Source organism: Carassius gibelio, chromosome B10 (assembly GCF_023724105.1).
Source record: "Carassius gibelio isolate Cgi1373 ecotype wild population from Czech Republic chromosome B10, carGib1.2-hapl.c, whole genome shotgun sequence".
Lineage (NCBI taxonomy): Eukaryota > Metazoa > Chordata > Actinopteri > Cypriniformes > Cyprinidae > Carassius > Carassius gibelio.
In genome coordinates this window covers 8839597-8866405 of record NC_068405.1, presented here as the reverse complement: position 1 = coordinate 8866405, position 26809 = coordinate 8839597, and the positions used below count along the sequence as shown (strand labels likewise).

General features: G+C 36.6%; 1 protein-coding gene across 1 annotated transcript in view; it reads left to right on the top strand.

Annotated features, from left to right (window-relative positions):
* The window catches only part of itga1 (integrin, alpha 1), a 46219-nt gene extending 21441 nt beyond the window's left edge, over positions 1-24778 (top strand). The window contains exons 3-30 of the mRNA XM_052567803.1: positions 362-474; positions 1825-1916; positions 3388-3502; positions 3892-4013; positions 5215-5363; positions 5543-5693; positions 5815-5989; positions 7013-7086; positions 7693-7837; positions 8548-8690; positions 10455-10598; positions 13178-13438; positions 13550-13680; positions 14296-14459; positions 14539-14675; positions 16125-16235; positions 18230-18306; positions 18660-18789; positions 18917-18997; positions 19093-19169; positions 19751-19840; positions 20339-20447; positions 20740-20853; positions 20938-21042; positions 21129-21239; positions 21331-21426; positions 22043-22156; positions 22250-24778. Coding sequence (XP_052423763.1) covers positions 362-474; positions 1825-1916; positions 3388-3502; positions 3892-4013; positions 5215-5363; positions 5543-5693; positions 5815-5989; positions 7013-7086; positions 7693-7837; positions 8548-8690; positions 10455-10598; positions 13178-13438; positions 13550-13680; positions 14296-14459; positions 14539-14675; positions 16125-16235; positions 18230-18306; positions 18660-18789; positions 18917-18997; positions 19093-19169; positions 19751-19840; positions 20339-20447; positions 20740-20853; positions 20938-21042; positions 21129-21239; positions 21331-21426; positions 22043-22156; positions 22250-22312 — 3394 coding nt within the window. The 3' untranslated portion in view covers positions 22313-24778. The remainder of the gene's footprint in view (positions 1-361; positions 475-1824; positions 1917-3387; positions 3503-3891; positions 4014-5214; positions 5364-5542; positions 5694-5814; positions 5990-7012; positions 7087-7692; positions 7838-8547; positions 8691-10454; positions 10599-13177; positions 13439-13549; positions 13681-14295; positions 14460-14538; positions 14676-16124; positions 16236-18229; positions 18307-18659; positions 18790-18916; positions 18998-19092; positions 19170-19750; positions 19841-20338; positions 20448-20739; positions 20854-20937; positions 21043-21128; positions 21240-21330; positions 21427-22042; positions 22157-22249) is intronic.
* Positions 24779-26809: the final 2031 nt, after the last annotated feature.

The window sequence follows — 26809 nt, the reverse complement described above, 5'->3', positions numbered from 1 at the left end:
GATATAGAAGAAAAGATAATGAAACATACACAACCTTTCATGTTATCTCACTGTAAAGCGCATAAATCATATTGGGCTTCAAGGGTGAAACATCACATATCCTTCAACATCATATTCAAACTCTCTAACAGTTATTGTTAACGAAAAAAAAAACTATTTTCTCCTCGTCGTTCTGACATGTGTTCCATTTTACTGTAATATTAAAAATAAGCATGTGCATATTTATGTTATGCTTTCTTTTCCCTCTGGAAAACTGGCGACTCAATCAACTGCACTTTGGCTCAGCGTGTTTCCACTTTCTCACAAAGCCCAGGGGTTTTTTGCGGTCAGGGATGAATGACCCCACTCTTTTTTTCTGCAGGGTTCTGATTGGTTCTCCTCTGACTGGACAGCCAGCTAAACGCACTGGAGACGTCTACAGGTGCCCTGTTGGACAAAACGCAAAAACTGGATGTGAAAAATTCCTTTTGCCAGGTGAGAGGTGGCCTTCCTGAAAGCATTTGTGTGTTCGGTTAGTGCCATCATTTTTTCGGCAAACTATTTTTTTTCATTGCTGTGTATCATCCGTCTGCATTTACACTGTGGGTGCGGTTTTAACAGAAAACTTGTTCTAGGAAGGCTAACAGACATTACCTCAGTTGGCAAGAAATTGCCAACAGACTTCCTCCTCAGTTGGTATTTCACGGTCCGAAACACTGCAGCATGATTCAAGGGTACTCACAGATTTCGGCTGATAAACATGCACTAACATGGCACTTTGACTTGGCATGCAAACTCCTCCAGACTTGAGAATGAAGAAGTTCTTTCCAAAATTTCTGAAGGATCATGTGACGCTGAGGAATGGAGTACTGATGTTGAAAAAGCATCTTTGATCACAGGAATAAATTACATTTTAACATTTATTCAAATAGAAGACACTTATTGTAAATTGTAAGAATATTTTACAATATTGCTTTTTTTTACTATATTTTTATTATTTACAAAAAAAATGCAGCCTTGTTGAGAAGAGACCTTTTTTCAAAGGTGAAAATTTTACAGATCCCAAACTTTTCAGTTGTGGTGTACTCTAACTATAATGCATTGCAAATGAATTTTTTTTTTTTTTTTTTTTTTATAAAATGTTGGGTGCGGCTTGTAAAATATTTGTAAAAAAAGTGAAACATGAATGCTAATTAAAAAAATGTCTAAGAAGGTGCATTCAGAATGTAAATACAGTAGGATCTATTCTGATTTGTATTTTAAATCAATGATATAATGTTTTGTTTGTAAGACTCATTAGCCTGTAGCGCTAAATCTGTTTTTACATTAACCTCGGCCTGAATGTCTGACTCTCAGAGGAGGCCTAGACAGGAAGTGATCCAAAAAACATTTGAATGTCTAATCCACACATAATTAAATAATCCTTCACCAAATAACTCAAAGTTACATGTCGTCTTTCCTTACTTCAGGGATCTGACTCAAAATCAGACACTTTCAGAACAGATTCGTCTGTACTCTCAGTGCTTTCACTGTTTATGTCTCAATGTACAATGTAGATTGTACGGGTTAACAATATTATTTTTCTTACTAGTTCTCATGCCCATGGCTTACTTTGTTTTGCATTGTTTCACACTGTGTGTTTGTTTATTTCTCTATTTAAAACCCCACATAAAGGACTCTAGCAATGTCTTTTGTTTTTAAAAAGGCAAGCAGAAAGATGACCTCAAGGGTGTGCGTATGAACAAAAATGTTAAATCTGCTTATATGGGAAAATGCAGGGGAGTTCTTGTTTAGATATTCTTGGGATTTTCACTGTGAGTGCATATTTGTCTATTTTTCTTACAGAAAGCACAACAATTCCCAACATAAATGAAGTGAAGGAAAACATGACTATGGGGACGACGCTGGTGGTTAACCCAGACGGCAGTGGCTTTCTGGTAGGGAACATCTGGGGATGTGTTTGCACTGGGGTCTTCTTTTACTTCAGCCAGTGTTAATTAATAGTGTCTGATCACAGACTTTTGAAATCATTACATTAAAAAAGGTTTGTGGAAACATTTGTTTTTTCTAGTTAATGTTTAAAATTATAGAACATGGCATTACATGCTAGCATTAAGCTTTTCCGGTACTCAAAAAATGGACCTGGATTTAATGGGATCAAACAGGAATCCCCTATGAATCAAGTGCTATCTGAATGGATAAGCTGATATTCTGAGCAAAGAAAAAAATGCAATGGAAAAGTAGGAATTTCGGTTTATCCAGTAGGATCTTAGTTGAGCCCATAAGGACCGAGTCCAAGTTATTACAAAAAAAAAAATGCTTTAGGATTTTGTTTGACAAGGTGTGAAACACAGAACTTAAAGTAAGTGACAACTGGAGATTTTCAGCACTTTTTATTTCCCTAGTGTATTTGACTGGTCCTACAGTGAGACAGATGATGTTTTAATATACAAATATTCCATGTAACCAGTTTAATAGAAGGTAATGAAAACGAAACAGAGTTCAGCATGTCACCCCTAAATATTCCCATGTACTATTAAGCTTTTCGACACATTGTTTCCAGCTGTTCCCAATGCAGCTCCAGCTCCCATATGCTGCAGAGGACCGAAACAGAAATAGTTCCATAAACATTACAAATCAAATAATTCATTGTGGGGGGTCTCAACTCTCAACGGTTACATTAAAAATGGAATAATCATTCCACAAGACTAGATATATGTGTTTATACTATCATTCAAAAGTTTGGGTTCAGTGTAATTTTCAAATATTTTTGAAAGAAGTGTCTTATGCTCACCAAACTTATGCTCATTTATTTGATGAAAAGCACTGTAAAAACTTTTATGAAAATATATTACAATTTAAAATAACTGATTTATATTTGAATATTAGTTCAACTGTCATTTATTCTTATGATGCAAATCTGAATTTTCAGCATCATTTTGAATATATATATTTTTTTTATTCAACATTGATAATAAATCAGTATATTAGAATGATTTCTGAAGGATCATGTGACTCTGAAGACTGGAGTAATGATGTTGACAATTCACAGGAATAAATTAAATTTCAAAGGAAATTAAAATGGAAAAGCTTTTATAAATTGCAATAATATTTCACAATATTACCGTCGAATACATGCAACCTTGATGAGCGTGAGAGAGTGATTTATTTAAAAAATCATAATAATCTTGCAGTGTACATGTGCATTTTTGTTTCTATTTTAATTTCAGTTAAAGTTTTATTTATTTATTTATTTTTATTTCACCAGTGCAGTACACGCAAATGAATCTTTACTGTCCAGCCAAATCATGAAAATATAAGACAAAAAATAATAATACTTTTTGAAGTTTCATGTGATGTCAGCTACCCTGTTCTCCAATCCCTCTCTCTCTCATTCCCTCTGGACAGGCCTGTGGTCCTCAGTACGGCTACATGTGTGGAAAACAGCAGTACATCACTGGGATCTGCTCGAACGTCAGCTCCTCCTTCAAAGTCCTCAACTCCATCGCTCCGACTGTACGAGGTATGCCACACATGGCGTTGTGAGTGTACTGTACATTAGCACATTCCAGCCGAGTAACACACAGCCGGTCCCCCCTGTGCTGCATGTCCATGTTAGGACAGTGTTTAGGAGAGCTGACATCTCCCAACGCAACACAGAACCAGCTACTCATCATAAACACACACTTACATACTCTATGATGTTTCATAGCAACAACTGTCACTTCCAGTTTCACGGCTCAACATTTTTGTTGAGTTTCAGACAGCTATGTCATGTAAACCTACCAGTGGCTGTTGGCATCCGGCTTTATTTCAGGAATTTAAATGAAAACAATGTGGTACAGTATTCATTTCTCTTTTGAGCTATGAAATTGCAATGAAGGTGCTCATTAAGTTTTTTGCTTGTTTCAGAGTGCAAGCAGGAAATGGACATTGTCATAGTGTTGGACGGTTCCAACAGCATCTACCCCTGGGAACCCATCACCCAATTTCTGGTCAAATTTCTCCAGAAAATTAAAATCGGACCAGCCCAGGTGAGATTTGTGTTATTATAGTTCTCTGGGGAGCAACCATGTAGTTTGTCTGGAAACACTTTAGAAATGACATTAGGTTCAAATAAAATATCCACTTACTGCATCGCTGGATTTTTTAACACAAGCTGCTTTTTTAAAGGAATGGTTGGTTTAAAATATATACGACTGACTTTCCTGTTTTGAACCTCAAAAAAGATATTCTGAGAATTTGACCCCACTGATTTTTGAAAAAAAAAACTTTTTCCACACAGGTCAAAATAAATGTGTATACAAGTGTAATTTTAGTATTATTTATGTGCTGTTATTAATATTTTGAATCATATATTGTTTTTATATTTCCAAATTATCATTTTAATTTCCATTTCAATGTAAAAAAGAAATTGTATTATTATTTATTGGTATTTGTATTTTATTATTTGGTATTTTTATTATTTATTTATATTTAGCATTAATTTTACTGTATAAATTTGATTTAATTTGAGTGATTTCATGATTCGTGATTTTATTTAATGTACTAAAATGAAACTAGGTAAAATAAATTAAAGCTATATAGACATATAAAACAACCTAATAACTTATAAAAAATAAAAAATAAATAAATAAATAAAACTTTTACTGAAATGAAAACAAAAAAAAGTAATTTTTTTAAACTAATTGTGTCTGAATGATACTACAATAATATGATAATGGAAAAAAAATAATTCAAATTTAGTTCAAAAAACTTTATTATCTATCAACCAGTGATAGAAATGTGTCTTAAAGACTAGCACATACACAAATACACAATAATAAGAAGTGTGCACTTGTTAAAAAATAGAGTGTTTTGTTTTGTCAAAGTTGTGTGCAGTTGGTCGCCAGCGTACACTAACATCATAACAAGGAGTATTGCATAAAGACTTTCCATGGAGAAGCTACTGGGTGCTTTAATTCTTGGGAAATAAAGGCTTTCTTGAGCACACCGCTGGAAAATAAGCTCCAGTACTTTGAGCTGGGGGAAGATCACATGTTCCAGGGTTAAATAAGTGTTTGCAGGGCTTTTTTGAGAGAGTGACTTCACTTTTGAGTCAGCACAGACTGAGACGTTTAGCAGAGAGAGACAACGGTGTGTCCGAGGGCCACCCGATCTCTCTTTTTTCTAGCATCTCTATATGATATAGAGCTTTATGTGTGACTTTCCTTGTTTGGGTTTTTGATTCTCCAGGTGGGCATCGTGTCTTATGGAGACAATGTCAGCCACGAGTTCAACCTCAACAAGTTCAATAACAAAGAAGACCTTCTCATTGGAGCTGCTAATACAATTCAAATAACCGGCACAAAAACCATGACAGCTCTCGCCATCGATACAGCAAGGTATCACACAACAAGATTCAAAGAGTCATTTAAATAGGAAAATAAGCTTTACATTTAAAACAGCAATGATATGATTCTGGATAGAATGATCTTAAAGCAAAAGGGGGTATAAGAAATAAGATATTCTGAAATTAATTTATTTAAAAATATATATATTTTATGTTGTTTATTTTCTAAAGGAAAGAGGCTTTTACAGTGGAACGAGGAGCAAGACCAGGGGTCAAAAAAGTCATGGTGATCGTTACAGATGGAGAGTCACATGACCACCACAATTTAAAAAATGTCATTGATGAGTGTGAAAAAGATGGGATTGAGCGGTTTGCTGTTGCTGTAAGTATATTCATCCATGTATGATAAATAAATACTGTGGGCAATGGATTCAATGGTTTCAGTAGACAGTATAGGTTGCTGTTCATTTTTAATGTAGCACATGTCATTTTGTCTTTTGCAGGTCCTTGGTGACTATAATCGAAAAAATAAAACCAGTGAAGAAATAAGCAAGTTTACTGATGAAATTGAATCCCTTGCTAGCAATCCCAAAAGTGATCATTTCTTCAATGTGTCGGATGAAATAGCACTAGTGACCATCGTGGATGCCTTGGGAAGCAAGATCTTTGCCTTAGAGGGTAACGTACCTAATATAATATCCTTTGATTCCTAATACTAAGTATTAAACATATGGTTGGACATACAATTTTCACATTGCATACGATAAATCAGGCAAATAAAATCCCCTAGACTGGCATTAAAGGAATAGTTCACCCCAAAATGAAAATTCGCTGATAGTTTACCACACTCAGGCTGTCCAAGATGTAGCTGACTTTGTTTCTTCATCAAAACAGATTTGGAGAAATGTAGCATTGCGTCACTTGCTCACCAGTGGATCCTCTACAGTGAATGGGTGCCGTCAGAATGAGAGTCCAAACAGCTGATAAAAAACATCACAATAATCCACACCACTCAAGTCCATCAGTGAATGTCTTGTGAAACAAATCTATAATTTAGACATTTGTAACTTTTCAACCATTTCTTCTGGCTAAAATGTCACGTCTGAATCAGGAGAGAAATATGTACCGATCAAGCACAAGTTAAACTGACAAATGAAAACAGTCAAATCAGTTCTAAACAAATATGTTGGTTGATTTTGATGTGAGAGGAGGACAACAGGAGATGAACTCACTGGAGGAAGTGTTATTATGAATTACGAATGGGTATTTTGACTAAAAGCTTATTATGTTAAAAATGAAGTTAGAAATTTTGACTAATAAGCACCCAAAGTGAACACCTCTTCTTTCAAACACGTAGCTTTTCTGTTCACAAGTCATAAACTGATGGACTGGAGTGGTGTGGATTATTGTGATGTTTTTATCAGCTGTTTAGACTCTAATTCTGACGGCACCCGTTCACTGCAGAGCATCCATTGATGAGGAAGTGATGCAATGATACATTTCTCCAAATCTCTTCTTATGAAGAAACAAACTCATCCACATCCACATGATGCCAAGTTTTGCACAAACATGACTCTCCTAGTTTCTTCCAAAAAATGTTAACCATAATTGTTTAGTTAAGCATACTTTTACTGCAAATAAGTGAATCACATTTAAAATGTTTAATGTCATTAAAATGTAAAAACGTCCTTTGTCCAACAGGCACATCAGAGAAACACACCTCCTCATTTGAGATGGAAATGTCTCAGTCGGGATTCAGTGCTCATACGTCTAAAGTAAGTGTCCTGTCATTCTGCTCTATTGGGAACTGTAATTCAGATCAGATTTTGACCCCGTCCTGTTGCCTGATTTACCTCATCTGACATCCTGCTGCTGGTGTGTCACGCGTAACTAATGTAACTAACGTGCAAACGCTTCAGTGTTTGGTTATGAATCACAGAAGGATGTTCTCTATGTCTGTCAGCGTGTCACATCCCTTCTCAGTTTGACAGAGACAGCATTTTTAAATGCATTGCTGGGTAGTCTGCAAACACATTGGGCCTCAGTCATGAAATGTGAATGGAACAAAGAAACTGGAGTCCAAATCACACAAATGGAGTATGTGTGTGGCACGTACTGAAGTAAATGGAGCAAGTTTCGGGGGAATGTTGAAGTAAAAATGCGAAGCTTGAATTCTGTCCCTACATAAAGAGTCATTCTTCCAAAACTTTGACATTTCGAAGTAGATTTATATGATAAACAGATTTAGTTTATGCTTTTATTCAAACATAAACATTGATCAGCACACACACATCCAGTAAAGCACTTCACATATAGTAAGCAGAAGCTCAAATGTACTTGTTATTGTAATATATGTATCATAATGCATATCTTTCTGACAGGCAGGTGTGATGCTGGGAGCCGTGGGCGCTTTCGATTGGAACGGGACTGTAGTGATGCAGTCTGGCCAAGAGTTTTTCGTTCCCAAAAAAAACAGCTTCCATGACCCTGTAAAGCAGAGATACGAAGGCATGGCGGGATACGTAGGTGAGGACTACAAAATACATTTAACTTCTTCTTTTGTGCAACTTTTATTCATAGAAAGAAAATGATGGACTCAAATATTATAAGTATCAGTTTTGAACTCACTGCATGTATTTGTGTCACATCCATTGCAACAGCTACCTATACCTCTAACTTCAAGCCTAGTTAAGGCCTAGAAGACTAGAAAGACAATAAGTCAAGGACTTGAATGATTACACGTCTCGGGTACCAAATAATCGACAATAAAAATGCTGTATATACATATCAGGAATTTTATTTCCTTCATAATAATCTCCTCGGAGAGACAAGGAAGCTTACAATAGAGGACAGTATGGTCCTAGTAGTCTAAACACATTGTCACAATCTCCTGCTGTCCCATAAACACTCACAGTCCAAGTGCAAACACTCACACTCTCCGCACATCCCCTTTTAAGGCTGTCGCTCCAGAAACAAAAGCAGTAAGTTGAAATGAACGTGTTTGGAGAACAAGTTGCATGGAAGCACTGTTTCACAAATGCTGATTTATGAAAAAAGATTGATAATCAGTCAAGCTGGTTTATTTTAGCATTATTCCCACAATGTCTGCTGTAAAGAAACAGTTTATGATTTGGGCACCAGCTGTTTCGTATTAGGCGTGCAGACTGCTTTAACTGGCTGTGAAGTTGGGTTAGTTATGTGATGGTGAAGGTTACAGTGTGGTTTCTTGTTTGCAGGTTATGATGTGCAGTCAGCACACACACCCCACGGTGTGCTGTACATCACTGGTGCACCACGGTTTAACCACAGCGGCCGGGTCACTGTGTACCGCTTCGACGGAGAAAATGTCACCATATCACAGACCCTGGAAGGAGAGCAGGTAGCTTCATAACCACAACCTCTAACAGTTTTGGGTGGATCTTGCAAGAACAGATTTAGAGTTAGATTTTAAAAGTATATATTTATCTAATTTAATTTGTTCAGGTTCAGATCACATTCCACACCAAATTCAAAAGAAAATGAAGAAATTATTTAAATTGTTGTATATAAACATATTATGTATTTTAACACGAATAATATATTTTAGAAATATATATTGTTTAGTATTTTATTATTAAATTAGTTTATTATTTTATTAATATATATATATATATATATATATATATATATATATATATATATGTATATATATATATATATATATATATGTATATATATATATATATATATATATATGTATATATGTATATATATATATATATATATATATATATATATATATATATATATATATATATATATATATATATATATGTATATATATATATATATGTATATGTATATATATATATATATATATATATGTATATACATATATATATACAGACATACCAAGTCTCCCGGAAGTTCCGGGAGTCTCCCGCATATTGAAAGCGGCTCCCTGAGACCCGCAAATGAGTTAAAATCTCCCGGAATCTAGACCGAGCGAGCAAAAGCGCGCATGCGAAACAGATACTGTGTTTCAAACCGTGTAGCGCGCGCACGGAGGAGAGGGAGAGGGAGCGAGAGACCTTGCGTGTGTGTGCTAATGTGCGTGTGTGCGAAGCGCATGTCAGACAGAGAGCATCCTGATTGGCCTGTTTCTGCAAATCAACCAATCAATTGTCAGTGTGGGCGGGCTTTCATCTCTTCTCCCGAACAAAATTAATCAGTTATATCTATCTAGAAACAGGAGCACCATGGCAGAGGGAAAGTGCCACAAAAAAAAAAAAAAAGTATAAGACACATTTTACGGCAGACTACACGAAAGTGTACCCCTGTCTTATAGATGTAAAACATAATGACAGTCTTGCTCAAGCATTGCCCATGGCAGGTTAAATGATTGCAAAAGGCATGTTGAGGTGAGTTGACAAGTTTAATTTCATCTGCATATTATTCAGGCTAGTTGCCAAGGCTACATGAAAACAACAAACTCTTTAGACCTATTTAAAGTTGCAATGGAAAATTAATAAAAGCAGTTTACATAAATTGTATAAGCAGATTATATAAATAGTAAAAGTAATCTACATATTTAAACATAATTAACGAATAATTACATTGGTCTATAGCTTATAGAAATAATATTTTAGGAGGCAAAGTTCTCCTTCTCCCATTCAGAGAAGGAGAAGGAGTCTCACTGAGAAGGTGAATACAGCTGAGATGTATTTGCTTCCTTTTTTGGGGGGAGGGGGGTCTTTGGGATACCTCCCTGAAATGACTTTTTGCAGGTTGGGATGTCTGTATATATATATATATATATATATATATATATATATATATATATATATATATATATATATGTTCAGACCACAACAAAATTGAGACAAAAAAATAAAAAATAATAAAAAAGATAAATAAATGTGTATAAAATACATTTTAAGAAAAATTTTATTGTTTATATTTATTGTATTATATGTTTTTTTTACTTATATTCATGAATATTAAGAATATTACAGTACCTTCCCAAATTGCCACTACTGTAATGTAATTTTTATCTCTGAATGTTTTTTCATTACCATTATTTCTATAAGATGTTCATTACTGCATGTTTCCATTGAAGTTTAATTCTCAGTGGTATTCATTAAGTGTGTCATGTTCTTCTTAGATCGGCTCCTATTTCGGCAGTGTTCTCCAGACGCATGACATCGACGGTGACAGTTACACTGACATCCTTCTGGTAGGAGCTCCCATGTATATGGGTCCAGAGAGGGACGAAAAAGGTCAAGTCTACATTTACAGACTCAATGAGGTGTGTATGTGTCTTTAATCTGTGTGTGATATGCCTCATTCCACATACTGAAAACACGTGTAGGGGAGTGTAGTGCCACCATCCCACGCTGAGAGCATGTGGGAGCTGTAAATCTGGACCTGTCCTCTGGGAGTGTGTGTTGTGTTGGTGTTCAGCCTGAGATAAGTGCTCCCAGAGCAGGAGAAGGGCTGGAAGGAGAGCGTGGGTAGGAGCTTGGCATCATGGGAATGGAAATCTAATGAAACTGTAATATATCCAGCAAAATACCAGCCTCTGTGGAGCACCTGCTTTCAACTGCTTCCAAATAGTGGCTTAAATTGAGCAGTTTCCATCGGTTTTGAGGTGTTGTACATTGGTCAGTGTTTACAAGGGAGAACTGTATTGATTGCACATATTGTTCATGCTTTTTCTCCATGATTTTTAAATCAAAACACAATCTCTAGACATGAATTCAACTCTTAAAACCTCTTAAAAGTCTTTGACCTTCTTACAGTGTTTCCTAAGAAGAATGTTCAAGATCCTATGGTGTAACATGGTGTAAATCCATTAATTTCAATGGAAAGCTTTGCAGGGAGTTTGATTGACAGGTGATCTGACCAATCATAACACCAAATCTGCCGTTTTGTTCAACAAACAGAACAGATTGGAGATTACATTAACACTGGTGGACTCAAACTTGAAGATAGTGTGTAATGACTTCTTTCCACATGCACTTAAAACAAGATACCCTCTAATGTTCGTTCATGTTTATTTTGTGTATTCTATAACTAATAAAGAAGACATGATCAGTTCACGTGCCGGTTGAACTGAGGTGATAGCGATCTGTCACGACACATTAAAGAGCAACAAAACAGCATCAGCTGCATGAATCTCTTACCAAATGACAAAATTTGGAATCTGAGACGTAATTTTATACCAGAAGTAACCTGCTCAGTCTTGTCTGTCTGTGTGTTTTCAGTTTCCTCTTTGTTCCACAATGTTGTGTAGTGTGAGAGCGGCAAGTTTAGTCAGACAGTAACTAAATGTGGGGAGTCTTTGCGAAGGATCAGTTGGGAGTTTTGCGAGAGTTAGGTAGGGTGGCCATATGCGCTGTTCAAACGGGACACGTCCTGGTCAGTTTTCGGCTGTTTGCACTGTGCAGGTCGATCGAAGCAAAGCTATAGAGAGGAGAGCAGAGCTCTTATGCTTTCGAATCGCTCTTGCATGTTTGTTCGTTCGCTTGACTTGAAGCATCGCTGCACACTTTAGTGTCTTTTTTTGATTGGTGCGTACTGCGTAGTGACACCTCAAGGCAAACAAATCAACAATCACGTGCGCATATTTGCATTGCTCTGATCGTTCTCTGTAGAGCTCGCCTTCTCACAAGCATCCACACGACTGGTCGATTAGCGTATATACTAGGGCTGTGCAAAAAATCTAATGCAATATTCTTGCAAATCTTGTCAGTAAAGGCACTCCTGTGATTAGTAGTATATCTCCAGCACATGCGTTCAGATCAGGGTTGCCAGGTTTGCAAAACAAAACCTGTCCAATTACTTCTCAAAACTAGCCAAATCGCATTTCGTTCCGGGCGATAAAATATACATTTTTTAGTGGGGTTCCCTTGGTAAAATTTGCATTTTAGGGGCTAAACATCACGTTATTTGTATTGGGGTTGCTTTGACTCGCAAACATGAAAAACAACCGCAGACTTGGCAACACTGGTTGGCCTTTACTACATAGAGCCGTAGTTCACTGACAATCCACACAAAATCGATTTCAAAATCACAGGCGATTCTTTGTCGATTTTGAAAGCGATTTTGTGTAGCCTGTTCGGTAGACTACCGCTCTGTGTAGTAAATGCCGCTCCACCTGAACCAGTGTTGCCGAGTCCATGGTTGTTTTTCATGTCCGTGGGTCGAAGCGAGTCCAATACCAAAAACTTGATGTTTAGCCCCTAAAATACAAATTTTACCAAGGCAACCCTGCCAAAACAAATTGTATTTTAGCCCCGGGATGCAATTTTTATCGGGGAACCTCCTGGAAACGCGATTGGGCTAGTTTTGGACTAGTTTTGAGAAGCAAATGGGCAGGATTTGTTTTGAAAACCTGGCAACCCTGATCTGCACTATGCTGGAGATGTACTTCTAACCACAGGAGTGCCTTTACTGACGAGATGCGCATGAAAATCACATTCGATTTTTTACACAGCCCTACTATATACAATACCTGCATGTTATTGGTCAAACTGCTTTGGATATTTTAGGCAATATTAAAATCCTGGCCAGGACATGTCTCGTATGTACAGCGTATATGGTCACCCTACGTTTAAGTCGGTTGAACAAGTTTGTCATATTGATCACACAGTAAGCTTCTCTGAGGCGCTAATCATTTTTTTACATAGGAGAGTTGCAGCAACTTTCATTTTTATTATTAGTACTTTGCTTCAGTTGGAGGTGACAGTTTTGTTCTCTTGAACACATGGAATGGAAACAGTTTATTTGGATTTCCTGCATAACTTTGGATGGAAGCTAATGACTGGCTGGGTCCGAACCTTCATTTTTTCCCCATATCTTCTTTGTCTGGTTGTTACTCCTCAGAGCGGGCTGTTTGAACACGAGCTGACGCTGAAGCCGGTGAATCAGACGTGCTGTACGTCTCACTCCCAGAGCAACTGTAAGAGCGTTAATAAGAACGAGCCCTGCGGCGCACGCTTCGGTACGGCCATTGCTGCCGTCCCCGACCTCAACCTGGACGGGTTCAGTGACATAGTGATCGGATCACCTCTGGAAAACGACCACAGAGGGGCGGTGTATATTTACCACGGCTCTAAGAAATCAATAAAGGAGAAGTATGTACAGGTAACGAACCTCCTGCAGTGTTGCGGCCCTATTTAAGACCCTGCTCTACATTCATAAACTCCTTCAGCAATCAGCCGTCTTTAAATATGATCTGTTTATGTCTGTGTTTAGCGCATTGCCGCTGGAGGAGACGGAGAGAGCATGAAGTTCTTCGGCCAGTCGATACACGGCATCATGGATTTGAATGATGACGGCATCATCGACGTCACTATCGGAGGAATAGGAGGAGCCGCGCTTTTCTGGTGAACTTTCGTTGAATTTATGCCTCTCAATATGTCCTGTAGTACTGCATTTCAAATTCCCACTAATGTCCAGGGCTAAAATAAAGTCATGGGTATGTAACTTGAACCCACTACCCTCTGGACGTCCAGCTTCCTCGTTCCCACCCCGCAGCAGCTGTCTCGAATTTGGACCCAAGCCTAAACATCCCACATCGCAGAGGCTTGTCCGTCAGGGACCTATTTCGGCTGGCCCCTGTGAAACTGTGTGAGAGTGCCTCCAACCATCAGATAAACACTTGGCAGCATTTCCTCTCTTAGATCCCCTATAGAGATCACAGATTCCAGAACGGCCACAAAATGACCCCTAAACGTGGAAACCCTGCGACTGTAGAGCAAAGCCATGGAGTCTAGTGACCTCTGCCATCTTCACTCCCTAAACTGCACCACCCAGCCTTTTAGGAGCTCTCAATTTGCCTGTAATTGTCCACACATTGTATTTTTGGAGGCCACCTGAAGCGTTTAGTAAAACTGAACTCAGTCTATGATCTACGAACCAGCTGTTCTTGCACAGAGCACAACGAGCTGCCTATTAATCCTCCGTTCAAGTAAACATCTTGTTGTATTTGTTTAATCCAGGTCTCGGGATGTCGCAGAGCTTCTTGCCAATATGACCTTTGACCCTGACAAGATCAATCTGCAGCAGACCTGTCAGGTTCAAGGGAGGACCACAGTATGTGTGAAGACCGAAGTGTGCTTCCAATATCGAATCAAGTCTGACAAACACACGCACACAGAAACGGGTGAGGAAGTGATGCAAGCTTTATGGGTTGTCAGTCAAATCTTTCCAATTTAGCTTTTTCAAAGGGTGTTTTGCTCCAGTCATCAGGTACAGTTTGACTCTTGACTCGCTGAGAGCGATTGCTAGAGGACGGTTTAACGAAACGGACAACAGGAGGCTTCAGAAGAACGAGTCCATCGTGGACCAGTTTTGCAGAGAGCACACCTTCTACACGTCGGCAAGTAAATCAGTCTTTTTTACCCAAGAGGGTCGCACAAACTTCTGTCATGTGATTTTTAGCTTCTTTATGTTCAGTTGTGTGTACGTGTGTATATAAAGAAGAAACGCTACTAGAGTTCTCAGTAGCCTTTCCGGTAACAAGCTACGTTTTAGAACAACAGTTTAGTGCATAAAAAACATTAAAAAAGGCCAAAATGTCAGGGCGGTACAACCGTCCTGATATTATAATAAAGAAATACACCTCTTTAAATGGATGAAGTTTCTGAATTGAAATGAATTTCAACTGAAATACAACTTCTGAATTGTGATATGTTTAGGGAGCCAAAAGACAAAAATGTCAGGGTGATACAACCGTCCTGATATTATAATGAAGAAATACAACTCTTACATGTATATTATATATTATATATATATATATATATATATATATATATATATATATATATATATATATATATATATATTTATATATATTTATTTATTTATTTAAATTGCAGTTATTTTATTAATTCAATTTAACTGAAAAAGTTGTATTGGCAGCTAGCTGAAATAAAATACTTTTTTAATATTAAATGTCTTTTGTATATTTAATTTAATTGAATTTAATGTTTGTTTTATTTCAAATAATGAAAAGGATTTTTTATGGTTTTTGTTAATAATAATAATTATTATTACTGTTTCTTGAAGCAGTTTTGTTTAAAAATTACAAATATTTGAAGAACTCTGATGTGTTGAAACAGGAAATTACAGTAAATCATGTGTCAGATGATTTGACCTTTTTATGACAAGGCAAGGTTCAAAGTGTCATGTGGTACAACCGAAAATATATAAAGAATAATAATATTTATGAAAATCTGTAAAAAAAAAAAATAATAATAATAATACAATATTTTTTATGTGTTACTTTGGATAAAAGCTTCTTCCCTCCAGACGAGCTTCTTATAAAACCAGTCCCTCCTCTTCTCTGAAACCATAAACTGTCTGTCGTTTTTTAACTCTGATCTAGATTACGTTATAATTAACATCTCTCAGTAGATAAAGAGCATAAAAGGAAGCGTTTGAAACCAGAGGACTTGAGTTTAATAAAAGCCAGAGTTTCTCTGATCAAAGGCCTGAGGCCAGTAAAACCAGCCCAGCCTCCATCGAGAGAGCGCAGCACGTCCTGCTTCACTGCATACATGCCCCCTGAGATCTAGAGGAAGTGTGCAGTCTGTGAGAAAACTGAGCAGAAGAAGTGATGCCCCCTTGTGTCAATGATGGACGGCTACAATACTGCATGATCAATATGAGAATATGACTTAAGCCAATAATATATAGTTTATAATGGTGGCTGCTAGCAACGGAATGAATCTGATACCATTACTATGACATTTCAGTCTGTTTATGAGTTGCTAGACAGACAGTTAAGCTGACAAAAATTTGCAACATCCTTTATTATCCCCCACAGGATAAACTGGATTTCAGAGACCCCATTATGGTCACGCTGGAATTCGGTTTAGCGGATGAAGACTCGGGTCCAGTTCTAGACGGGGAATTACCGACGTCACTCAACAAGACTGTAAGATCTCATGCTCTCTTCCTCTGTCCAAGCCGGAGGTTTTACTGTATGTGTGGCTGCTAACACTCGTTACAGAAGAGAGAATGTGGGCGGCTAATGAAGTCTCTCTAATTTTACAAGCACTGTGAGACTTTCTCCATGCTGAGCTGCTCTCTCACTCGCAGTTATAATCAGATTATTTCGCTGAAGCTGGAAGGACTGACAGAAGTAATGTCATGTCATTAAGTGGTTTTTTTATTTTTATGATGACTTTATTCATTTAAATGTAATTCTTTTTTTAAACATAAACATGAAAAGACACTTTAAACACTTTAAACGAATCTGAACAATTTCCTTGTGATTTTTACAATTTATTTTGAAATTTAGTTAAATATTAAGTATTAAATTATAAAGGCAACATGTTGTTAACAAATTAAATATTTCTATATGTATACAATATGTTATGTTATTATAATATTATTTGTTATGTATAATAACATGAGAGGAAAATATAAATGATCAGTCATCATCAAATATTAAAAAAATGTCAAGCATGAAATTAACAACATGTTGTTTACAAAATGTATTTATATTTTTTTTTTACAAATTAAGTAATATATTTAAAATGTTGATTTAAATATAGAAATTAAATAAAATTTCACAAAATATTTCAAAAATATCTACCATGATATTATAAAGATATGTTGTTTACAAATTAAATAATATATTGCAAATGTATAATAACATTAGGTTTTAATATTAAACTCAAATGTTGTCATACATATATTTTAAATATAATATATTTAAGTATTAAAAAAAATATACTGTATATATATATATATATATATATATATATATATATATATATATATATATATATATATATATATATTTATATATAGATAGATAGATAGATATAGATATTCTATATATTAAAAATATATGTAATATATTTTATATATAATATATATTTTAGATATATTTATATAATAAATAAATTATATATATTTATTATATAAGTATTTAAGTAGAAAATTTGAATATATTTTTCAAAATTATTATTCTAAATAAATAAAATATTAATCTCATGAATTCTGACCAGTTTTTAGAAAGCAAAAACCATTTTTGTGAATTCAAATGTTAAATAAATATCTACATAAAAACATAATTGTGTTAAATATTCAATTACAATGTAGCTTTAAAATATTTTGTACAATTTTTCTCCAGAGGCCATTAAATCCCGAGCGCCCCCTAGTGTAACTACTGTACGAACCCCTGAATTAGAAACACAGCAGGTGATATCATATTTGTATTATAGGCATGGACTTTATGCATTCATTGACTTTACACAGTTATTTAACTGAACTGAATAGTGAATATTTATCCTTGTTCTTTCAGAGCGTTTTACAGCAGAATTAAATTCTGTTGCATCATTCGAAGTATTATTTTTTTGTTTATCAATGTAAAAAGGTTTTTACACTGTTTCGTACAAAGCGCTACAGTAATAAAGGGGGAAATAAGTGATACATAAATTAGAGGCTGGAATGAGTCCTAATTTTACTCCAATGCAGTCCATCCAGAACTGGAGGTTTCTTACATAACTTTGTGTTCACACACACACACACACACACACACACACACAAACCCAAGGAGACAGCTTTACAAGCTCACAAGATAAGGTTATCAGGAGGAAGAGCACATTTTCCTGGAAACTTCACTGAGTGTTTGCTTCTGCTACTCCCTCAAGTTCTTCTAAAGCACTGGAGCAGGATAACAATTCCTGACACAAATAATTGTGGGAAATATTTGGCTTAATTGTTGTTGCAGTTGCAGGACATTGTTGGAAAAGGATGTAAAACAATAGCTGAATCTCTACAGAAGATACTGTTTCAGACCAACAGTGTTTGGCAAACTTAAAGAGATGAAGATGCTTTTGAAGCTTGTTTTTACGACCATTCGTGCACGTCAAATTAAGTAGTCCGTTATTAAGTTTCTGTGTATTTTCTTTGCTCTAGATTGCATTAGTGGACTGTGGGATTAAGGACAAGTGTGTTGCTAATCTACACCTTAAAGCCACTGCAAAGATCTCAAGGTATTATTAATAGCTTTTAATATGAGGTCAGTTAAATCGTCCTGTTTCTGTCTTTCTGCTTCATTCTTTGATATTGTTATATATGTGAAATGACGAATCAGATAAATATGACATTATCTGAAGTGGCTGTATTATTCGTGTACATGATTCCTTGTTTATGCTCATGCATTTTTGTAATTTCCTGTTGTCTGCTGCCCCCTACTGTTGACTTTTGAGAGAACAGGTCCAGAACAAGTTGTTCTGTCAAAGCCATCAGCCTCAGATTTCTCTGCAAGACATTACAGCGAAATAATAGAAGCCAACTAGAGCACTAGATGCAGATTGACTTTGTCCATCTCCATGTATTTCAACAGACTTCTCATAAAAAAAAGCAACCAGGAGAAGTTTAATGTCAGCATCGACATCCACAACAGCGGAGACAGTGCTTATAATTCTAAGGTTACACTGAGCCACACGGGAAATATCCACTATGTGAATGTCGAGGTAGGATTTGTCTGTAATATATCTGTAATATGGCAAGAACATTTAAATTAATTTAAATGAAAGCACAATTTTTCAATGGAAGCTTATTTTCAAAAACAGTTTGTATCTGTTGTCACTTTTCTTGCAGCCCAAAGATAAAGAGTGTGAAACGAATCATACCAGAATAGTATGTGCAGTTGGATATCCTTTTCTTAAAACTGGCAAAAAGGTTAGATTTGCCTCTTACTATTGAATTAACAAGATAAAATAATGTGCATTATCATATCTCGTTCTGTTCACACGCTTATCATGTTGATCCAACAGGAAAGCTTCAGAATCCAGTTTGAGCCTAATGCCTCTCATATTCCTGAAAAGATTGTGATCAATGTTACTGCAACCACGTAAGAATTATGCCACATTAAATCCACTTTTTAATGTGTTTGAGTCAACTAAACAGAGAATAATATGGAAGCCCATTTCCATCACTAAATAAAAAATTTAAAAGAGAATTGTGACTTTTTATGGTGCAGTTATGATTTTTTTTCTCAGTATTGTAAATGAACTCAACTGCAAAAACTAAAGTCAGAATTTCAAGCTGTAATCTTGCAGTTCTGACTTTTTTCTTGTAATTTAGAATTTTTTCTCTCGCATTTGCGAAATTAAATCTCGCAATTCTGGCTTCAGAATTATAAAACATGTATAAAATTCTATTTTTAATTATAAAATTATAAAAAAAGTTATAAAAAGTCAAATTGTTAAATCTTGCAGTTCTGACTTTATAACACACAATTGCGACTTTACTGTACTCTATATCACACAATTCTGACTTTATAACTTGTTATTGCAAATTAATATCTCACAGATTGTGAGAAAAGTTTCAGAATTCTGTGATGAAAAGTCACAATTACCTTTTTAGTTTTTTATTGAGTGGCATTGATTAGGGGTACAGTATTTTGATGTATAATTATTATTTTGACTGCAGTGACAGTGAGGAGACAGATTCAGACTTAAAAGACAACTTTGTAAGCATCGTCATCCCTGTGCAGCTTGAACCCGACCTGAGATTCGATGCGTGAGTGGCTTTTTAAACCAACCAATCAGCTTTGCCAAAATAAGCATCTGAGCAGAACTGAGCTAAGTAAAGTGAATGCATTGACAGATGAGATTTATTCAGTCTGTCATTTCATTCTGTACACTCTTAAAAATAAAGGTGCTTAAGAGGTTCTTCACAGCAATGCCATAGAAGAACCATTGAGTCAAAGGTGCTTTAAAGAACCATCTCTTTCTTACCTTTTCAGAATCTGAAGAGCCTTCTTTCGTCACAAAGAACCTTTTGTGAAACAGAAAGGTTCTTCGGATGTTAAAGGTTCCTTATGGAACCATTTAGACAAAAAAAGTTCTTCTATGGCATCGTGAGGCGCGATTATTTTTAAAGAGTGTAATGTATCTAAAATTGACTTAACATATATAAAGTCATTTGCATAGTGAAATGTAATTAAATGTCATATTGTGTTCAAATTATATAAACATGAGGACAGCTGGTCAGAGTCTCAATATGTTTTTATCCTAGTAAAAAGTATATGAAGGAGGACCACATCATATTAAAAGAGAAGGATACGATACCCAGTGTTTTCAACCACACTAGTCTGATCGGGGATGAGGTGAAGATCAACTACGAGGTAAGACTCAAAACGTCAATCTGGAGTTTGAATCACTTCTTTCAGGGCATCATGTGAACAAAATGAGGAACTTTTAAAGAGAACTATGTCTATGTCATAGCAGTTAAAATTGGACAATGGCTAAACTAAGATACTGCATGGCTGAGGAGTCATCTTGGAGTCAAATGGAGTCTGATGCCAATGACAAACTGGCATTGGGTGTGGTTGTGATCTAGATTCACTTAAACTGGTTCGAATGTGAATGCTCAGTTATTATCAATTTCTGATTGATTTCTCTTTTGTTGTTCAACAGATTGAGGTTGATCCTAAAATGCCGAGTCCTGAACTGCTGCTCAACATAATATTTCCATATCAAACGCCTGTCAAAAACATGCTGCTGTACTTGACAGATGTCAGCCCCTCACCGGTGGGTGCTCAGATTCCTTAAAGCTATTGTGGCACTGACTACAGTACGTGACAGATCTAAAACTGCCTCATTTCATTCTTACAGGGCATCAGCTGTAATACCAACACCCTGATTAACCCTTTACGGATTAAGCCTGACAATGCTTATACAGTGAATCCTAAAAAAGAGACCTTGAGTGTATATCTTTTGGTGAGTAAGCAGGGCTTTTCTCATGAATATGTGAAATGGATTTCTGATGGTAAGTGTTTTACTCATATCATTTTTCTCTCTTTCAGAGTTGCAAAGAAAAAGTAAATCCCTGCATGACATTAAACTGCTCCATCCCACCTGGAGGTTTAAGGCATATCAACACCACGTTCAGAGTGTGGCGACCCACCTTCATTAAAGTACGTCCTTCATCTTCTCATTTACTGTCTCAGTTCTGCTGCGCGTGTGATCTGTCAGTATGCTGTAGTAATAGTAATAATTCCCCTATAGGGAGAATTTTCCAACATTCACATGGCCGTTGATGCCAACCTGGAGACCAAGGAGGCGAACCTGTATGTGTTAAATGACAACGTCAAGAATAGAGAGGTATGAAAATGATCAAGACCTGGATATTGCACTAATATAAATATAAGCAGCAATTCAAACAACCTTAAAGATATTTATTTACTTTTTTTACTTACCCTCAAGCCATCCCATGTGTGTAAGACTTTCTTCTTAGAGATTAATACAATTAGAGTTATATTCAAAAAATGTCCTGGCTCTTCCAAGCTTTATAATGGCAGTGAATGAAGGTCGTGATTTTGAAAACCCAAAAAGTGCATCCATCCATCATAAAAATTGCTCCACGTGATTCCAGGGGTGAATAAATGTCTTCTGAAGTCAATTGGAGCATTTGTGGAAAAAAAAAAATCTGTGTTTAAAACTTTATAAACCATAATCTCTAACTTCTGCTAACTGTTGTCCTCAGAGGATTGAAGAGGATGAAGTAGGCGTAGCTTGAGCTCTGGTGAGAAGTAACGAATGCGGAAGTCCAGAGGAGTGATCGAAACAAAACACTGGTCATGAATTAGAAGGACAAAATAAGGATTTGTAAAGAAACATTTCTGAGGATTTCGATATAAGCCTAGAGGAGACTGGCTTTCCTTAGCTTGACAGTACTTTTAGCTTTTAAATAGTGACTAGTGTTATATCTGTACTGCAGGTGAGGATTCAAGTCACCAAAGACATACGAAGTGGAATCCCACTATGGATTATAATCCTTAGTATTCTGATAGGACTCTTAATTCTGGCACTTGTCATCTTTGCTCTATGGAAGGTGAGCATTTTAATTTACGTATGTTAATTCCTCTACACACTCACAGTATCACAGTGGTGTTGAATGTTGACTATGTTGAATGCTCTCCTCCAGGCTGGATTCTTCAAGAGAAAAACAGTCGAGGACATGAAGGAAGATATGAAAGACTCGAAATGAAGCTTGTGGATCTGTAGCCTCCAGCCCTCAGGTCAACTCAAACTTCACCGCTAGCCAAGGTCATGGAGATCACAAAGCATCACCAGGAACGTTCAGAAATATCAAGATCAGAGTCATGTAGGACAAATGGGTTCACAACTAAAGTATTGTAGAGCAAAGAGAACCCAGCGCTTTGCTTGAAACGTTTGAATCTTCATGTTGCTCATGCTCACTGCAAAATTCGACTGAATGTGAACTCGAGTAAACCTCTGAGATGCCACAAGATTGGTGGACATTTTGCCAAACCACGAGTCAAGCTGGGACAGCAAAGCACCAAAGGTTCATCTTGTCTGAACTCAACACCCCACCAGCCAACCTCAGACACTCCTCTGTAATCCTCCAATGCCATTCATCATCAGCATAGCAAGGACCAGAAACCTGTCCTGACAACATCTACAGAGATCTGCAATCCCGTAATCAGAACCATACACTGGTATTTCACAAGAGGTTTATTCCAGTAACTCACTCTTAGAGCTTGTTTTGACGAAGCGCTGTACAGTGACGTTTTTCATTTCAAAGCATTTGTTTTGATTGGTGTTATGGGCTATGATTATTGGCACATTCCTCTTTTTGTTCACTGTTCAAGCAGTTTTTTGGCACTGATGTTTTTCACACTTTTTGTCTTCAAGTATGAAGAGGGAAAGGTCTGTACTGTAAATGTAAAGCTTTAAAGTGTATATAAAGTAATGTTTGCAATACCATGTTGATGATAAAGTAATTGCTTTATCAAAATGATTTCAACATCTGTATTCAGTCTTGTTTCCTGAGGTAGAAAGCGTGTCGTTGCCCACAGTATTTCTCAGGCATTCCAGAAGGTTGCAGTGAATGTCTGGAATCATCAAATTGGACAGCCCACTTTCTTGTTCAATTTTTGCCATGTGTAAATATAAGGAAAACAATTACTTGACTGAAACAGAAATGTTAAAGCTAAAGAGTGTAATTCATGCACCTCTATAACGGCACCAAACTAAATAATGACTGTTTCCAAACAGGATTCCCAAACGCTCTCCTATTGGTCAGTAGCCCCGCCCTAAACTCACACCATTGGTTAAGTCAGTGTTGCTGTTGTCAGGAAGATCAAACAAACAGAAATATTTGGAGATTACCAGAAAGACAAGGTGCTTGTACTTTTCAGGTGATTAGTCTAAAAATGACTCTTTATATTAATTTGGAGTAGAAGAGAGTTTTTTAACAATATAGAAAATGTAGGTTATGAATCCCAATAAATATCACACACACACACATACATGTGTGGTTAAATTATACAAAATGCAAAAGGAGACTAAATTACAGATATTGCAAAGGGTGCAATCAAAGATACATATAGAGTGTAAGAGTGCCTTAATTTATGAAGCTCTGGGTCTTTGAATGGGAAGAAGAATTAAAGCAAGATTAAAGCATGAATACATTTGTAATTAATTAATGATTCATTAAGCCATTGTTTTGTGGTAGTTGCATTGTTTCTGCTTCCACAGTTGTTGTTGTTTTGTTTGTTGGTTTTTCAGGGGGGTTTCTTTTTAAGTCCATTTTTTACTTATCCTTAAAAACGATGTAAGCAAATTGCAAGGCCATTGAAATATTTTGATCAGCGCAAAGCACCACAATTTGTCAGTTTTCAAAATGTTCCTGTTTTTGCCAAATGTCCAGTTTAACCCCCAAATGTGAATATTTTATTTTATATTTTATGTTATATTTAGAGAAAGAGAACAGAAAGAAAGTGTTTGCCAATTCTGTTTTTCTGCTTTACGATTCAAAAATATAATTTAATTATTCTTTATTTTATTTAATTGGTGGTTTAAATGAGCACTCATTTGTTGGTGAAAACTGATCAATTGAGTTTTTTTTTCCTAGTAAAGCAAAAAAAAAGAATGCATGCAAAGATGTGAACAGTGTTGTGCAAGTTTCAGAAAAAGGGCTTTGTTTCTTATTCATGTGGTACTGCCTTATGTGTATGATATGTGTTATTATATAACTGTCATTTCAACACAAGAAGCTATTTTTTCTTTAAAGTTGGCATGAAATTAGTTTTTGCTGTGTGGGTTTAAAAGGTGTTCACAGACTCATATTTTGCACTGCGAAGTCAACATCCACTCTCATTTTTTTGTCATTTAGACACTTTTTTTTGTTGAATAGGATGCCAAGATTCTATTGTATAACATATAACAATCAACTGCATTCATCTTTCAGTGACACAAAAACTAAATAATTTGGTGAAAACATGCAAGATAATGAAGCCTCACTCTCAGATGAAGACCATAAGTCTTGGGCACCTGTCAGATTCTCTGCTGTGAAGTTTCTATATAATGCACTGGTTTGTCATATTGTACATACGTTTCAGCACGGATTTAAAAAGCTTTGCACATACTGTCGAAAAAACGTGCGCTTGTCAAAACAATAAATGCTAATTTTGACATTTAAACCTTTTAAGAGACATGTTTGTGTGTGTTTTTATGAATACAGTACTATTTTTATACAGTAGTACAGTATTCCAGGAAGCAAGGAACCAATCACCACAGGGCTGCCAGCTCTTACACATTCAGCATGAGACTCGCGCTGTTGACACTTTTCTCATGCTCTCATGACACATCCATTTTCTAAAACAGTCAAAACCACCCTGAGTTGAACCTTTAATAATAGGATACTGGCGAAACAGATTAGGAAAAGGCTACTGTGCCCAGATATACTGCAGGAAATGAGTATGTGCATAATTACAACAAAAATGGTTTATTGCTCCACCAAAGTAAACAGTTCAAAACAAAGCCAAAGCAATGGCTAAGTAAAACTCTGCATGTCTCTGAGCAAACACAGTCCTAGTTTTGCTATAATTAATTTGAACTCTTTTTGGTTTACTTTCTAATCGTAGGCTCTCGCTAGTTTGGACCATTTTCCATTTCAGCCTTGTTCTCACCCTCTCCCTAAATGCACGTGTCCTTATGGCCATTCATCATACTTGTTTGTTTGTGCCATCCTTGACATATTGTCAAATGTCACCCGAAGTTCACTGGTTCACTCTAGTTCATTGGTACTGCCCAATTGTAAGCCCCATACTTTTTTTTAGATAAGATTAGATTAGATTAAACTTTATTATTTTCATTATGCAGAGTACAAATACAGAGCTAATGAAATGCAGTGCCCATTAATGAAATACACTTGCCCATTAGAGGCACCTAAGAGTCACAGTGTTCCTGTAGCTCAATTGGTAGAGCATTGTGCTATCAAGCGCAAGGTTGGAGGTTTGATTCCCTGGGAGCACATGATAGGTAAAAATTGATAGCCTGAATGCACTGTTAGTCGCTTTGGATAAAAGCGTCTGCTAAATGCATAAATGTTATATTCAGACATCCAACATGGAAGCAATCATTGAAACTATCCCCATCTTGGTCAATATACTGATTATGGTTATAGCCATACCTCCTATTTTTGAATGAAATAACACAACACATTTCATCTCCATTATCACCAAACCCATGACACAACACCTCCAATCACAGCGTTCTCCATTCACCGGTTGTTGACTTTTTTTTTTTAAATGCCGCAAATAAAGACGCGGTTGTTGGCCGCTAAAGAGTTCTGCTACTGGAACATTTTCAAATAATTTCCACAGGAAGTCAAATATTAATGTCGTTTCAAACCCGTAAGACCTTCGTTCATCTTTAGAACACGAATTAAGATGCTTGACGCATGCATTCTGACGGAGAACCTGAATGCGCTGTGCCTTGTTTACAAGCAGAGCAGTGCACACGTATGCATTGTGGTACTGTGAACATGCATCAAAGACTGACGTGGAAGAGAAGAAATAGAATAGAAATGTTCATTTTTGGGCGAACTATCCCTTTAAGACAGTCACCTGTTGCCACCTGCTGGCATAACAAACAAACTGGAACCAGCTATAGTTTATAGCGTTTCTCAACCACATGAGTGCAGTGAATGACCATGTGTGACGGTGGATTAAGGAAAGACTGGAAGCAGATGCTCCTCCTGGAGTTCCCAGAAGGGCCTACCTGCTGATTGTAGTCATCAATAAGGGAGTGATCCAATATGTCCCTAGCAGGCACCCAACTCCTCTCCTCCGGACCGTAACCCTCCCAGTCCAGCAGATACTGGAACCCTCGTCCCCTCCGTCTCGAGTCCAGAATACGATTAACCGAATATGTCGGTTCCCCATCTACAAGATGCGGCGGTGGGGGAACCGGAGTAGGCGGATTAATACGTGCATAAAACACGGGTTTAATTTTGGACACATGAAAGGCGGGGTGTATCCTCATGTACGCAGGAGGTAGTTTGAGGCGGACTGTCACCGGACTAATGATCTTGGTGATAGTGAACGGGCTGATAAATTTGGGAGCTAATTTATTAGAAAAGGAACGCAGAGGAATATTACTAGTAGAAAGCGACACCTTTTGACCCACGACGTAAATGGGAGGCTTTGACCGTTGGCGATCGGCCTTGGCCTTAGTG